Below are 16,548 nucleotides of genomic sequence, written 5' to 3' on the forward strand. Positions count from 1 at the left end.
GCTTTATCTCGATTAGTGATATTACTAAAACATTTCAAGCACTCTTATTTTTACCGGACAGTTATGACTAAGATAATATAACTTAAGATAAGAATCTTCTTGTCATCTACGCCTTCTGTTTCATTTTCCTGGTACTAATTGAACTTTCAGATAAAGATGCGGTCAACTACTTGAAACTGCATCCACTTAACACAGGCGCGTCCTCAGTGCTCTTGGAATTGATGAGATTGATTATAAAATATATTGGAGAAGTCTTCATCGTGAAGAGTCAAGGTTTTCATCTGAAGATGTGAAGCAATGTTCTCTGGGAAACGTAAAGAATTTCACCTTGTTTTCTTGACACAGAATAAGCCGAAAAGCCTATATCATGTCTACAATTATGGACCGTGAAAGCTTCAATGATATTTTGAACAAGGGAAGAAAGAAAGTAGGTATCTTAATGATTAGTGTTAATATTAATTATTAGCATTTTTACCCGTTCTTCGCATGGCAGCTTGGAATGGACTGCACTTTTCAATCAGAAATTTATCCGATGTTACATGGACATATTCGCACATTTAATACGGCATGTGGTGTAGTGGTTAGCGTGATTAGCTGCCACCCCCCGAGGTCCGGGTTCGATTCCCGGCTCTGCCACGAAATTTGAAAAGTGGTATGAGGGCTGGAACGGGGTCCACTCAGCCTCGGGAGGTCAACTGAGTAGAGGTGGGTTCGATTCCCACCCCAGCCATCCTGGAAGTGGTTTTCCGTGGTTTCCCACTTCTCCGCCAGGCGAATGCCGGGATGGTACCTAACTTAAGGCCACGGCCGCCTCCTTCCCTCTTCCTTGCCTATCCCTTCCAATCTTCCCATCCCTTCACAAGGCCCCTGTTCAGCATAGCAGGTGAGGCCGCCTGGGCGAGGTACTGGTCATACTCCCCAGTTGTATCCCCCGACCAAGAGTCTGAAGCTCCAGGACACTGCCCTTGAGGCGGTAGAGGTGGGATCCCTCGCTAAGTTCGAGGGAAAAACCGAACCTGGAGGGTAAACAGATGATGATGATGATGATGATGATGATGTTAAATTGATCGTTCTCTCCGAAAGCACGTGATAGTAACGTGAAGTACAATAAAGCTGAACAGAGTCTTGACAGAATGAGGACAATTTGCGAATTTGTAGTACAGAACTGTTCTTGATCCGAGTATGTGCGAAATTCTCTCAGTTACATATTGTTGTTTGACCACTGGCTAGGCGCTGAAGCCTCGTGAGACCCACCGTCGATGATATTTTCCTTCTTATCGGCTCAATGAATGAAAAAGAGTAAAGTAGTTCTGTAGTTCTTCCCGAACCCACCATGAAGTGACATGCTCCAAGTGTCGCACAGGACTTCGACTAAATATCCGATTTTTCGTAAGCATCGCCGTTATTATCCGTCGTACGATGTAAAAGTATGTGGCATAAACGAACGGATATAACACATCCTTAAGGGGAGGTTGTAAGCTATTTTGGATGCAAAAAACCCCTTTTTATATTTTTGGTAATTTTGGTAGCTGGAGGTCCGTTTTATAATGTGCATGCGTTTTTTGCTGAAGAACACCCCCAAACACCATTTAAAGTCCATTTAAATGCCACGTGTCGTAAGAGAGCCACGCCTTCGGGCCTGGTAATTGCAATATTTTTAGTCTTCCAGATTAGTTTCTTTTAAATATCTAGGGGATGGGGACAGCAAGGCTTTTGTAAGTGTTGTCCAAAAGAAGCCTTATGGGGAAATAATTATTGAGAAACTGGAATGTATTGGTCATATCCAGAAACGAATGGGGTCCCGTCGCCGGAGACTCCGCAGTGAATACAAAGGGAAAAAAATTGGAAGATGGTAAATTACTATCAGGAAAGGGTAGGCTTAGTGACAAAGAAATAGATCCGTTACAAGACTATTATGGAATGGCTGTAAGAAGAAACACCAGTAGTGTGGACTTGAAAAGCGTGGGTTGGCGAACGTGGGGCCCTTAGATGAGAACTTGCATTCGAACAACTTTCAACCTATTAGGTCGTGTTACGTACACTTAGTACGTGTTGAAGAGATGTTAAGCACAGAACAAAAATGGCCAACCGGACACCAGTGGGAACCGAACCCACAACCACCCGATTTCGCGTCGGTTGCTCTACCATTTGAGCTATGGTGGCCTACGCCATCTTTGTTCTGTTGGAAAGGACGTAAGGATCTACTGCCATCACACTGGAGAGACCGTTTAAGTTGCCCGTTGAGGGCCAAGTCAGTGAATATTGAATTTTCACTGGTGTCTGGTTGGCCATTTTTATTCTGTACTTAACATCTCTTCAACACGTACTAAATGTACGTAACACGACCTAATAGGTTTGAAAGTCGCTTTCGATTACAATGCGGTCGTGAAAATTCAATATTCAAGAACGTGCATTGTTTCCGCTCACTTGTACCATATTCCTCAATTTCATCTGTCTTATCCGACCTCCCTTGGTTAATTCTGGTTCTCTTCCGACCCCGGTGGTATTAGGTTTCCGACCTAGGGAGGCTTTAATTTTCACGATCTTCGTCACCTTCTCTTTCTTTGCCCGATAGCTGCATTTTTCGAAGTGTTGGTCCCTTTCAGTTTCTTCACTCTGATTATTATTATTATTATTATTATTATTATTATTATTATTATTATTATTATTATTATTATTTTGCTAGTTGCTTTACGTCGCACCGACACAGACAGGTCTTATGGCGACGATGGGACAAGGAAGGGCTAGGAGTGGGAAGGAAGCGGCCGTGGCCTTAATTAAGGTACAGCCCCAGCATTTGCCTGGTGTGAAAATGGGAAACCACGGAAAACCATTTTCAGGGCTGCCGATAGTGGAGTTCGAACCTACTATCTCCCGAATACTGGATACTAGCCTCACTTAAGCGACTGCAGCTATCTAGCTCGGTCCCTCTGATTGATGTTAATAGAGGATGGTTGCCCAGTTGTACTTCCTCTTAAAACAATAGTCACCACCGTCACCACCACCTTATAGCTTGTCATAATTGCATTCAACAAAATTCAGACAGAAATATATTTTATTATTATTATGGTCAAGAAAAGGTACTCTCATTTACTGGACCAAGAAGCAAGTAAAATAATCATATCTGACCTCCATGTGTACTGATAATTATCATAATTATGTCAAGGAGTCTGTTTATAAATTTAATAGTTCATGGGAAAACACTGCGTACTTGAAATTATCTTGATGTAATATTATTCTTCAAGATAATTGGACTCTCTTGATATGTTGTGCACACAAGTCTCACAACTTCCTATATAAAGACATCCTACGTAACAGTTTCTTCACAGGACATTAGACAACGAGACGCGAAGGAAGACATTACTCATTAAGGTGAATATGTCTACAATTCAAAGCTCTTTTTGTTCTTGATTTTTTTTGTGAAATCACGCAAGATTTTACATTTCTACACGTTTCAATCTCTCCGAAGACCAATGTTCAAAATAATTATTTTGGTTGATTATCATCATCATCATCATCTGTTTACCCTCCAGGTTCGGTTTTTCCTTCGGACGTAGCGAGGGATCCCACCTCTGCCGCCTCAAGGGCAGTGTCCTGGAGCTTCAGACTCTTGGTCGGGGGATACAACTGGGGAGTATGACCAGTACCTCGCCCAGGCGGCCTCATCTGCTATGCTGAACAGGGGCTTTGTGGAGGGATGGGAAGATTGGAAGGGATAGGCAAGGAAGAGGGAAGGAAGCGGCCGTGGCCTTAAGTTAGGTACCATCCCGGCATTCGCCTGGAGGAGAAGTGGGAAACCACGGAAAACCACTTCCAGGATGGCTGAGGTGGGAATCGAACCCACCTCTACTCAGTTGACCTCCCGAGGCTGAGTGGACCCCGTTCCAGCCCTCGTACCACTTTTCAAATTTCGTGGCAGAGCCGGGAATCGAACCCGGACCTTCGGGGGGTGGCAGCTAATCACGCTAACCACTACACCACAGAGGCGGACTATTTTGGTTGATAAGGGAGTAAATTAGCATTTTATCCACTACTGAATATATTAGCACTACTTTCTTCAAGGGTATAACATTCTTTTGTTCGCGTGTTATTTATAATATTTTTTCATTACCAGTAAGGTATTTATTTACGTATATAAAAGGATGTCCTGACTGATTCTAAATCAACGCCCACCCAAAACTAATGGGCAAAAAGGAATTCAATTTTGGGGTTACATTTCTATTACAGTGGATATTCCTCCGGTATGGGGTGAAAAGGATGCGAAATTTTCTAATGAGTGTATCTATATCTCAACACTTAATAGTTTACAGATCTAAAAATTGATATTTGGAATCTCCTTTAAAAGTACGTACTTGTTGTTGTTGGAAAATCCACTTAAAAGGGGTGAAGAGAAGTGAAAAAGTGGTTGAACCCTTTTTATATCTCAAAAGCTGAAGATGTTACGGACATAAAAATTAGGGTTTGGAATCTCCTTTGAAAGTAAAGAAACACACATTTACTTTTTTTTTGTTTTCGGAAAATCCACTTAAGGGGTAAAGAAGGTAGAAAGGGTTTGAAATTTTAAAGTGTGTATGGGAAAATCTTAACAGGTTATACACGTGAAAACTGGTATTTGGAATCCCCTTTAAAAATAAAAAGAAACAAGTACATTTTCTTCTTTCTTAGCGTTTAGTCCCGCATAGGTGCAAGTACTTCTTTTTTTTCAAAAAATCTACTTAAGTGAGGAAAAAAAAGGTCTGAAAAAATGATTGAATTCTTTTAATGAGGATACATAAATCACAAAAACTGATACGAAAATTGGTGTTTGGAGTTTCCTTAAAAACAAGGAAGACCGGGCGAGTTGGCCGTGCGCGTAGAGGCGCGCGGCTGTGAGCTTGCATCCGGGAGATAGTAGGTTCGAATCCCACTATCGGCAGCCCTGAAAGTGGTTTTCCGTGGTTTCCTATTTTCACACCAGGCAAATGCTGGGGCTGTACCTTAATTAAGGCCACGGCCGCTTCCCTCCAACTCCTAGGCCTTTCCTATCCCATCGTCGCCATAAGACCTATCTGTGTCGGTGCGACGTAAAGCCCCTAGCAAAAAAACAAAAAACAAAAAAAAACAAAAAAAACAAGGAAGCATAATTTAACTTGCCCTGATGAAGGGCAATGCAATATGGCTGAAAGCTCGGCTTCATTAAATAAACATAGTGGCTTTAATCCAGTATCCATTTATTTATTTACGTTAAGTATTTCTTTGTTTCTGGACAATTGACTTTAGGTCATGGGAGAGGGGTGGTAAGAAGTGAAGGAGGAGTTGAATTATTTTTTGAGGACAGTTATTTCATAAAACTGAAGATTTTACAGACGTGAAAATGGTATATGGAATCCTCTTTAAAACTAAAGAAACACACGTCTTTGTGTTCGGAAAATCCACTTAAGGTGCCGGGTGAAAAGAAGTGAAAAAGTCTTCGAAGTCTTTTTATTAGTATACTTACCTGTAACCTCTAACGGAATTAAACGGGGGTAACATCCCGAACACCAAAATTAATCCGAATTGTTCACAGAACAAAATTGAAATTTCACTCTTTTCTTGCTCTTTTATGAACTAGATGTTAAATAACACAAGTTTAGAAACAGATTTCAGCTCTTAAGGATTGAGTGGGGGTTAATATCCGAAAACAGAAATATTCATTTCTCTTGAACAGTTTGACGTACAAGGTTGAAATTTCACTTTAAGGTTGCTCCTATATGGAATAGATTTTAAACAAAACTGGTCTTAAGATAATATAGCCCTAAGGGTGTTACGCATTTCTCTCGTCCCGTTTGACAAGCTTTTAATTCCACATGATATTTGTCCTACATGTGTTAGATTTTAAATAAAAAGTGGTTTTAAAGTAATACAAGGTGTTGTGACCGGGAGGGTAAGGCTTGAAAACATGAATATTCATATCTCTGAAATTATTTGACTCACGAGATAGAAATTTCACATGATGTTTGCTCCTATATGTTATGGATTTTAAGTAAAAAGTGGTCTTTAAAACAATACACCACTAAGGTGTCTGACTGGGGTTGTTGTGAGGCCTGATGGCAAAAGTATCCATTTCTGTGAAATTGCTAGATATACGAGGTGGAAATTACAAATGATGGTTTCTGCTTAGTGTCGTGGATTGTAAATATGAAGTGGTCTTCAAGCAATTCTCCTTTAAGGGTTTTTGACTGGGGGATTGTGCATGGTGTGGGACGACAAACATATTAATTTTTCTGAAGCCGTTTTACATACTAGGTTGAAATATCACATGATTGTTGTTTCTATACACTGTAAATTTTAAGTAAAAAGTGGTCTTGAAACAATATGTTCCTACGGGCTTTTGACCTGGGTTTGAAGCCTGATGACAAAAATATTAGTTCTCTGGAACTGTTTGACATACGTAGTTGAAAGTGCACTTGATAGTTGCTACTGTATGCCTTACAGTTTTAATAAGAAGTAGACTTAAAATAACACACCCTTGAAGGGTTTTAACTGGGGGTGAGTTTTGATGAGATGAATATTCATTTTTCTGAAGCTGTTTAATAAACGAGGTTAATACTTCACAGTTATTGCAGCACTCGTACCTCATTCATACATTAACTTAATTACAGTAGAACCTTGGATTGCGAGCATAATTCGTTCCGCAACATGCTCGTAATCCAAATCGCTCGTATATCAAAACAAGTTTTCCCATAAGAAACTATTGAAACTCGGATGATTTGTCCACAACACAAGCCCACAAAAACATTTATTCAATTAACATTTCTAAAACAAAATATAACGTAAAACAATTAAACCGCACTTTAACTTACAATAGAATCATTGTTGGTGTGAGGGAATCTCAGTTGAAGTGAGAGATTCCATTGACTTTTCCTCCTCCTCATCCTCGGACGAGATCTCCATAACCTCCTCCTGTTGTAGACGTAGACTTGTTATAAAATCTCGCGATATCAGCCACTCGCATACCTCGTTCGTGTTTTTCGATCATTTCCTTCTTAAATTCCATTGTAATCATCTCCTTCGTCCGACCGAATTCCTTTTTAGCCTTCTTTTCGTTCACAGGGCCCATCGTTGCGGAACAGTTATATCACCAATGACAGAAACAAAACATGTACACTCGTACGGTGTTGACTATGCGAGCGAGGCACGCCAACTGAAGTCCACTTTCCCCGGAAAGAGAGTGGCAGGGGGGGGGACAAAGGAACATGGGAGGTGGAAACGTACGTACACGTGAAGCTCGTATTGCGAAACCTCACTCGCTTATCAACTTACAATTTATTTAAAATGTTTGCTCGTCTTGCAAAACACTCGTAGACCAAGTTACTAGCAATCCGAGGTTCCACTGTACTTGTTAATTGTTTCATATGGCGATCGTGTTCCTTTCCCGTGGATTATTTGTTTACCACTACACTCCTACAGTCTTGAGGATCTTCAATATCAATTTTACCGGTCCGCGGCTATCGGTCAGAAACTCCCGCACGTAAGTTTCGTTTTTGTACTGCGGTTTTGATATTCGGGCTCATACATAAAGGAATATTCTCTCAAGTTATTCGCAACTTTCGCTACCTCGTAGATATACGGTGTCCCTTCTGACGACCTCTCTATATTCATCACTTACATAACTATTCCCCATTAATACTGAAAATTTGCACTGTCAGTTCCGACTCCACTTGTTTCTCCCATCCGAGTTCGACTGTAGTGACGGTTTGTTTGTATTGTCTATTGTGTTCCCAGACACAACAAATACAAATTGTTAAGTCTATACATCATCGTCCCGGACCGCATGATGCTCACTGACTGTCTCTACATGACACGTGAAAAAATACAATTCGTAGTCACCTAACTTTCAAAATGAACTCAGAACTTAACTTCGGAGTGAATACCCATGAGGTTCACATAAGTCACTGGCTTAAGTGTCTACTGGCTTCCATAATTCTAAGACTTTCATCTTCTAACATTTCTAAGTATTTCTTAAGGTTTAGTAATGCCGAGATTTGTGAAGCCCTGCGATATTGCTGAACTGAGAATTACCTGCTCGCCTAATTCATTGAATGGATAAGTACAGGACGCTAAGATCGTTCGTTCGTAATCTGTTTACCCTCCAGGGTCGGTTTTTCCCTCGGACTCAGCGAGGGATCCCACCTCTACCGCCTCAAGGGCAGTGTCCTGGAGATTCAGACTTTGGGTCGGGGATACAACTGGGGAGAATGACCAGTACCTCGCCCAGGCGGCCTCACCTGCTATGCTGAACAGGGTCCTTGTGGAGGGATGGGGAGATTGGATGGGACAGGCAAGGAAGAGGGAAGGAAGTGGCCGTGGCCTTAAGTTAGGTACCATCCCGGCATTTGCCTGGAGGAGAAGTGGGAAACCACGGAAAACCACTTCCAGGATGGCTGAGGTGAGAATCGAACCCACCTCTACTCAGTTGACCTCCCGAGGCTGAGTGGACCCCGTTCCAGCCCTCGTACCACTTTTCAAATTTCGTGGCAGAGCCGGGAATCGAACCCGGACCTCCGGGGTGGCAGCTAATCACGCTATCTACTACACCACAGAGGCGGACGGACGCTAAGATTCTGTCTATTTAACATCTTTCCGCTGTCCTCACTGAAATCTTCCCCCTTTCTGTCTCCAATTGTGTCCTCCAATGATAATCATATCTCGCCTCCCGGACCTATCTCATTGATTGCTCAATTCTGGCTGGCAACCCGTTGCTTACTAACACCTGCGCTCTCAATATTTGTCACGCTGTCCAATATACTTTCAACAACTGTCCACCGCTTTGTTAGCGTTTCGCCATTTTTCACGGTATACGCGTATCAAAGGCTTCACTTTTCCTGGAGTGATAGCTTTGTTATCGTCCTTCCGGATCAGTTAAATTTTCTCGAGAGCTCTTCTTGCTGCTTTTGACTTCTTTCATGCTATTTGGAAGCTGAAATGTTTTTAAAAGAAGGTTTCTAAACCTTTTTTGCTTGTTGACTCGGGCACACACCAAACTGCCCCCATTGTTTCTCTCTTTTTTGAAGATAGACTCCATTTACCGAGCTCGATAGATGCAGTCGCTTAAGTGCGGCCAGTATGCGGTATTCGGGAGATGGTAGATTCGAACCCCACTGTCGGCAGCCTTGAAGATGATTTTCCGTGGTCCTATCGTCGACATAAGACCTACCTGTGTCGGTGTGACGTAAAGCTTCTTGCAAAAAAACCTGTTGTATGACTGTTTTGATGTCCAACAAAACTCGGTATTTCTGTTGTCACTACATCCTGTCAGCCCCTTCTAGGTGTTTGGTCTTTGTATCCTATTTGTGCCTTACTTCATTTTTACAATTATGTTGCTTCAATTATTCACAAGTCTACCAATATGAGTCTCGTCTTGTGATTATAGCCACTTAATGTCACTATGCGAAAAGCAAACAAAAACTGAATATCGGTTTCCTTGCAAACGTTTGCATTATTCCAGCCTCATGTGAAGAAAATATTTCTGTTTTTATAGATGTTTTTTAAACAGCCCAGGGAAGTTAATTGTTGAGGAATGTTTGTCATTTTCTCGTAATTCTGTTGCCTGTAAATGTTCAATAGGGTACCGATTATTATTAGAGTTTAATAGCGCATATTCCATTACTGAAATTATTTTCGACGAAACAAAACATGGAATGTAGTCGGTCGTTTTTACTACGATCTCACTACGATCTGCGTTTACTGCAGTCGCTTAAGTGCGGCCAGTATCCAGTAATCGGGATATAGTGGATTCGAGCCCCACTGTCGGCAGCCCTGAAGATGGTTTTCCGTGATTTCCCATTTTCACACCAGGCAAATGGCGGGGCTGTACCTTAATTAAGGACACGGCCGCTTCCTTCCAGTTCCTAGGCCTTTCCTGTCCCATCGTCGCCATAAGACAAGACATATCTGTGTCGGTGCGACGTAAAGCAAAAAAAAAAAAAAAAAAAAAAACCCAACAAGATCTGCGTTTACATGGAACTGAATTCAAACCGAGTACGATACGATACCAGATTTTACCGTATGGACCTTGGAACTCAATCCGCACTGAATCTTGGTTTACGTGGCGTTTTCAATACGGAAATTGTACTCAAATCGATATGAATCCTACATGTAAACGTACTTATTTTCTTGAAAGGAAGTTGATATCCATCACCGACTTGCTAGGCCTGTCGTGACTTCACCAGAGCCCCGTTAGCCATCATCTTTATCAAGATTCCTGTAGGGCCTTCATAGCTACCGTAGCGGTCTGTAGGCATACGCGCTCTGCACTGGCTATTCACTACTTGATGACGTTGCCCATATCCAACGGCGTGGACGAGGGGTTGGACTTGCGCGAGATAGTGATCACAACCAGAAAGAGGGAGTCTTAGGAAGGTAAAGAGTTTCAACAAACTGGGAAGTATCATAGATGTAAGTGGAAGAAATGATAAGGAAATAATCCAGCGTGAAATACAAGCAGGAGCGTTGCTGAAATATGTCAGAAGCCTTGTTTGGAGCAAGGATGTCCCTCAGAGAAGCAAAATAGTGATATACAGGACGTACTACACTGACTTAGCAAATGTCATGGGATAGTCACCTAATAGCGTGTGGGGCCTCCTCTGGCCCTGCGAACTGCAGTGAGACGCCGTGGAAGTGAGTCGACAAGTCCCTGGTAGTCCTCTGGACGCAGCTGATACCAAATTGTTTGCAGAACGGCCGCCAATGCTGGTCTGTTCGTGGGTGCAGGATCCATGGAACGGAGCCTGCGTTCCAGGACATCCCAGATATGCTCGATACGGTTCATATCGGGGCTCCTGGGTGACCATGGCAGTCGTTGGACCTTCACTGCTTGTTCCTGGAACCATTCCCGGGCGACGTGGGAGCGATGTGGCGGCGCGTTGTGATCTTGAAACACCGCAGAACCGTCTGGGCGCTGGAAGGTCAAAAATGTGTGGAAATGGTCTCCGAGCAGCTCAACATACCGTGCACCATTCAAAGTGTCCGACTAGTTGGCTGAATGGTCAGCGTACTGGCATTCGGTTCAGAGGGTCCCGGGTTCGATTCCCGGCCGGGTCGGGGATTTTAACCTTCATTGGTTAATTCCAATGGCCCGGTGGCTGGGTGTTTGTGCTGTCCCCAACATCCCTGCAACTCACACACCACACATAACACTATCCTCCACCACAATAACACGCAGTTACCTACACATGGCAGATGCCGCCCACCCTCATCGGAGGGTCTGCCTTACAAGGGCTGCACTCGGCTAGAAATAGCCACACGAAATTATTATACCATTCAAAGTCTCTTCCAGAACAACTAGGGGGTCCATTACATACCAGGAAAATGCACCCCAGACCATAACAGAGACACCAGCGCCCTAGACCACACCTTCGATGCAGGCGGGATCCATCGCTTCATGTGGTCTGCGCCATACAAGGCGCCTCCCATCGGCATTGCGCAGTTGAAATCGTGATTCGTCCGACCATATCACGTTACGCCATTGTTCCAGTGTCCATCTCTGGTGACTGGCAACAAATGCGCGTCGTTGTGTCCGATGACGTTGGGTTAACAGTGGCACCCGTGTGCGGCGCCGGCTCCCATTGCCATAGAACCCATGTTCCTACGGATTGTCCACTGGGAGACGTGTCTAGCACGGCCTGTGTTGAACTGAGTCGTGATTTGTTGCACGGTTGCCCGTCTGTCACTATTGACAATCCGTCCCAGATGTCGCCGGTCACGGTCATCGAGGGTGGCTGGACAGCCGGTCGTTCGTCTGTTGTGGACGGTGACACCCGCATTCAACCATTCACGATACACCCTGGGCACGGTTGATCGTGTGAAGTCGAATTCCCGCACCACTTCCGAAATCGCACTTCCCATCCGTCGGTCACCGACCACCATACCCCGTTCGAACGGTGTCAGCTCACGACGACGTTCTATGTTACACCTGTCACATGCATAGCCACTGCTCACAAGGTCTCCTATACAACTGCCGCTGGCACAGGGAGCGTGTGGTGCGCAGACAACACACCTGCGCATCAGTGCTCCGCTATCCCATGACATTTGCTCAGTTAGTGTATATACCTATTCTGACGTATGCAGCAGAATCTTGAGTAATGAGGCAGAGAGCCGTGATTAGCACACATGCAAGTGAAATTAACTTTCTGAGAAGCAAGATAGGAGTGACAAGAATGGGTAAGATGAGAAATGAGAAGCTTAGAGATAAAGTAAAAGGAGAGACACTACAGAACAGGATAGAGGTATCTAGTCTTGGATGGTATGGACACGTGAAGAGGATGTCAGATAAAAGGATACCGAGGAGGATGCACGAAATGGAGATAACAGAAAATGAACGAGAGGAAGACCAAGAGACAGGTGGAAAAAGGAATGGAAGAGTGTCTGCACAGAAGAGGAGAGGACTGGGCAAGAGTGACGAGGGAGAAGTGCTGGGAAGACAAGATGGTGAGGCTTATGTTCCAAGTAGACCTGAACAACAGCCGGAAACTGCATATGATGATGATGTAAACGTACTCACTGTCAGTACCGCAGCAAGTGGTCTGAAAGGGCCACTACGAAATTCCTGTCTGTGCTGATTCTTTTAATTCTCACATGTGGGATGACTACTTTCCATGTTAATCCCCTTTCTTCCAGTGTCATAATGAATTTAGAGTTATTTACGTGAAAAAGATAATAGTGTCGAGGATCAGGAAAGTTGTGCGCACTAACCAATAATGATATTGGACATCAAGCTGTAGATTTCAAAAATTGTATTTATTTGACCGATTCTACGTTCTATGTAAACGACTGATATAGCAGTGATATGATCATGAACTTTTTTTTTTTTCAGATTTTGAGAAAAAATAGAAAGTTCAACTTTCCGGAGCTTCATTTCTAATACTTTTGCTTTTTCTTATGGATTTTCCTTGTTTCTTATACGTTCTTCAGTGAAGTAAGTGAAATACATTTTGAAATAAATTAGAACCCATAAACCATAAAGTATTATGACAACATTGTTTAATTTAACAGTAAATCAGAGGTTTGTTAGACATCACATCGGTTTAAGGTTAAAACTGTATACGAAATACAGCTTGGCCAGTGGCTCCGTTTGCACCCAGCCTTACAAAGATAAGGACTACACCAACAACGACAATAAATTATTATTACTTACAATGAACATGTTTACTTTGCAGGATGAATATGAATTTGGGACTGGTGATATTGTGCCTGCAATTGCTGGTGATCAAAATAAAATCAACAGAGATCGAAAACAAAATCCCAGGTATGTATTTCTTCGTATGTAAATGAGATACAAGTTTCACACAGCGTTTAACAAATGCATCATTTTCGATCTTTCAAGTCCAAAATAGAACGGAATTCCTTTATAATTTTCATTATTTAACTTATGACTTGGAATTTTTTTGGTATGTATCATAGACAGTTCGTGTGGCTATTTAAGCTTGATGGAGCTTTTGTAAGGCACACTATGGTTGACGAAAATACGTTATAGAATAGAATAGAATAGAATAGAATAGAATAGAATAGAATAGAATAGAATAGAATAGAATAGAATAGAATAGTGCAGGATGGAATAGAATGGAATAGAATAGAGTGGTGCAGAATAGAATAGAATACAGTGGTGCAGGATAGAATAGAATATAATATAATAGAATAGAATAGAATAGAATACAGTGGTGCAGGATAGAATAGAACAGAATAGAATAGAATACAGTGGGGCAGGATAGAATAGAATAGAATAGAATAGAATAGAATACAGTGGTGCCGGATAGAATAGAATAGAATAGAATACAATGGTGCCGGATAGAATAGAATAGAATAGAATAGAATAGAATAGAATAGAATAGAATAGAATGGAATACAGTGGTGCCGGATAGAATAGAATAGAATAGAATAGAATAGAATAGAATAGAATAGAATAGAATAGAATAGAATAGAATAGAATAGAATACAGTGGTGCAGAATAGAATAGAATAGAATAGAATAGAACATATAACCGTACAACGGTGTAGAATAGAATAGAATAGAATAGAATAGAATAGAATAGAATAAAATAGAATAGTTTATACGTGTGCCAGTTGCATAGTTTGTGTATACATTGGACTTTTTGCCTCCGTATGTCCATAGATTCACATTTCAGCTCTGAGACTTACTGGATAATAATAATATACAGTGCATAGATACATCAAACATCATCATTCAGCGTTCAGTCCGCAAGCCTCTGAGAATTTGCTAAACGTCACCACAATCCACTGTGCTTTGGCCTCATTTAGCCTAGTTCTATACCTCTTTATCTTTAAATCGTTAGAGACTGAGTCTAGCCATCGTCGTCTTGGTCTACCTCTACTCCTCTTACCCTCCATAGCAGAGTCCATTATTCTCCGAGGTAACCTATACTCCTCCATTCACCTCACATGACCCGACCACCAAAAGCCGGTTTATGCGTACAGCTTTATCAATCGAGTTCATTTCTAATTTAGCGTTTATCTCCTAATTCCGAGTACCCTCCTGCCATTGTTCCTACCTGTTTGTACCAGCAATCATTCTCGTTACTTCCATGTCTGCTACTTCTAAATTATAAATAAGATATCCTGAGTCCACCCAGCTTTCACTCCCGTAAAGCAAAGTTGGTCTGAAAACAGACCGATGTAAAGATAGTTTCGTCCGGAATCTGACTTCCTTCTTACAGAATACTGTTGATCGCAATGAGCTCACTGCTTACTACATTCAATTACTAAGAGCACTTCCTTGGGTGAATACCACAGTTCCAAAGACGCTCATTGCAAGAAAAGATGAATTTTTGCCAGCAGTGACAAGTGAAATGATTGAAAAAAGAAAATTTACGAAACACATAATTTAACACAAAAACATTATTTAATCAATAATAACATTTTCCTTCAGCAAACTTGAACACCATAGAACTTTAACTCTGCAGAGATGAAATAATACTGTAATTTTACTACAAACTCTAATACCCTTCAGGTGTTAAAATTTATGACACTTATGCGGAGTCTAGAAAGGTATTCCTATTTTTACATGGACTAATCCCATTCCCATGGTAAAAGGGAAAACGAGGAAGGGGAAGGAGACGATACCAGTTATTAGACAGCATTAGAAAAAGTAAGGAAGATTATTCAGAAGTGAACAAGGGGGCAAAAGATCGAGAGATATGGAGGTCACAGCCATGACTGGACCTGCTGGTTGGCAGAACAACCTGTGATGATGATGATGATGAATCCCATTCTACTAAAAACATTTTTTTACGAATGAATGGATAAATGAGCCATCAGCTTGGCATAATAATAGTAATACTAACTAGAGTTTTATATGAGAATTGAACAAGAATCGTTGCTTTTCATTAACATGTCCAAGGCGTCATCATGCTGGGCCTGATAAACGGTTACGAGGTAAGCACTGAGCAATGCATAATGCACCTTAGACTTTCACACCGGATAAAGAAGAAGTTTTCTTGGGAGCTTGTAGGTTGTGATCGAACTGGAATAGTGGCCTTGCTCCCAGCGTTTCAGTTGGGACTACGCCTGGTATTTTCAAGGGGTCTGTTCTTTCCGACCACCGAGCTCGATAGCTGCAGTCGCTTAATTGCGGCCAGTATCCAGTATTCGGGAGATAGTAGGTTCGAACCCCACTGTCGGCAGCCCTGAAATTAGTTTTCCGTGGTTTTCCATTTTCACACCAGGCAAATGCTGGGGCTGTACCTTAATTAAGGCCACGGCCGCTTCCTTCCAACTCCTAGCCCTTCCTTGTCCCATCGTCGCCATAAGACCTATCTGTGTCGGTGCGACGTAAAGCAACTAGCAAAAAAAAAAAAAGTTCTTTCCGACCATTTCCAATAAAAGAATAAAAGTATACTGTTGAAAGAAAGGATATCCCTTGAGAGGAAAATAAATCTACAACAAAACCATTCCTTCTCTGATGGCGTGGTAACTCAAAATTACAGTATCATTAAGATGCCGCCTAAAAGGGATCAAGTGTCCCCTGACACATGGATTATTTCTACATTGTAATGATAAATAGCACTGTGAAAGACATGTAGGAGCATGCCATAAGCTAACCTGAAGAGAACTACAGGCGTATTAAATACAAACGAGTGTGGGGAAAGAAATTAGAAAAAGCCAAGCGTATGGATTATATTTCACATAAAAACTCACACTGTGATATTTCGTGTCCGTTTTCTTCTAGTTTACAAACCAAAAGTTTATCTCAAAGTGGGAAAATAGCCTCGAGAATAACTAGTTACCATGTAAATCTATCCTTCCTCGACCCATATCATTCGTAGGACGACTCCCTGTCCACGCAGAAACATTAGGTCATGCAAAGGAGAGTCAATCAGAACTGCTTGTAGACAGTAATCAGAATAACACTACAATAATCCTGACCAGGACAACTTAATTTCGCAACAGTAACGAAGGAATACAAGGAAAAATATTTCAAGGACGTGCCGCTGGACGAATTAAGAATTGATAAATGATTCATTGGTCTGCTCCCGCTATGAAATATCTTGAGGTTAGGTTTGCTCACCGTGAGTCT

At 41.9% G+C, this 16,548-nt stretch overlaps 1 protein-coding gene across 1 annotated transcript in view; it reads left to right on the forward strand.

The window, feature by feature from the left end:
• The first annotated feature begins 3,307 nt into the window (after positions 1-3,307).
• LOC136879141 (hemolymph lipopolysaccharide-binding protein) overlaps positions 3,308-16,548 on the forward strand; it is a 31,424-nt gene continuing 18,183 nt past the window's right edge. Inside the window, exons 1-2 of the mRNA XM_067152894.2 lie at positions 3,308-3,372; positions 13,176-13,264. Coding sequence (XP_067008995.2) covers positions 13,177-13,264 — 88 coding nt within the window. The 5' untranslated portion in view covers positions 3,308-3,372; position 13,176. The remainder of the gene's footprint in view (positions 3,373-13,175; positions 13,265-16,548) is intronic.

The sequence above is a fragment of the Anabrus simplex genome, chromosome 8 (assembly GCF_040414725.1).
Source record: "Anabrus simplex isolate iqAnaSimp1 chromosome 8, ASM4041472v1, whole genome shotgun sequence".
Classification (NCBI taxonomy): domain Eukaryota; kingdom Metazoa; phylum Arthropoda; class Insecta; order Orthoptera; family Tettigoniidae; genus Anabrus; species Anabrus simplex.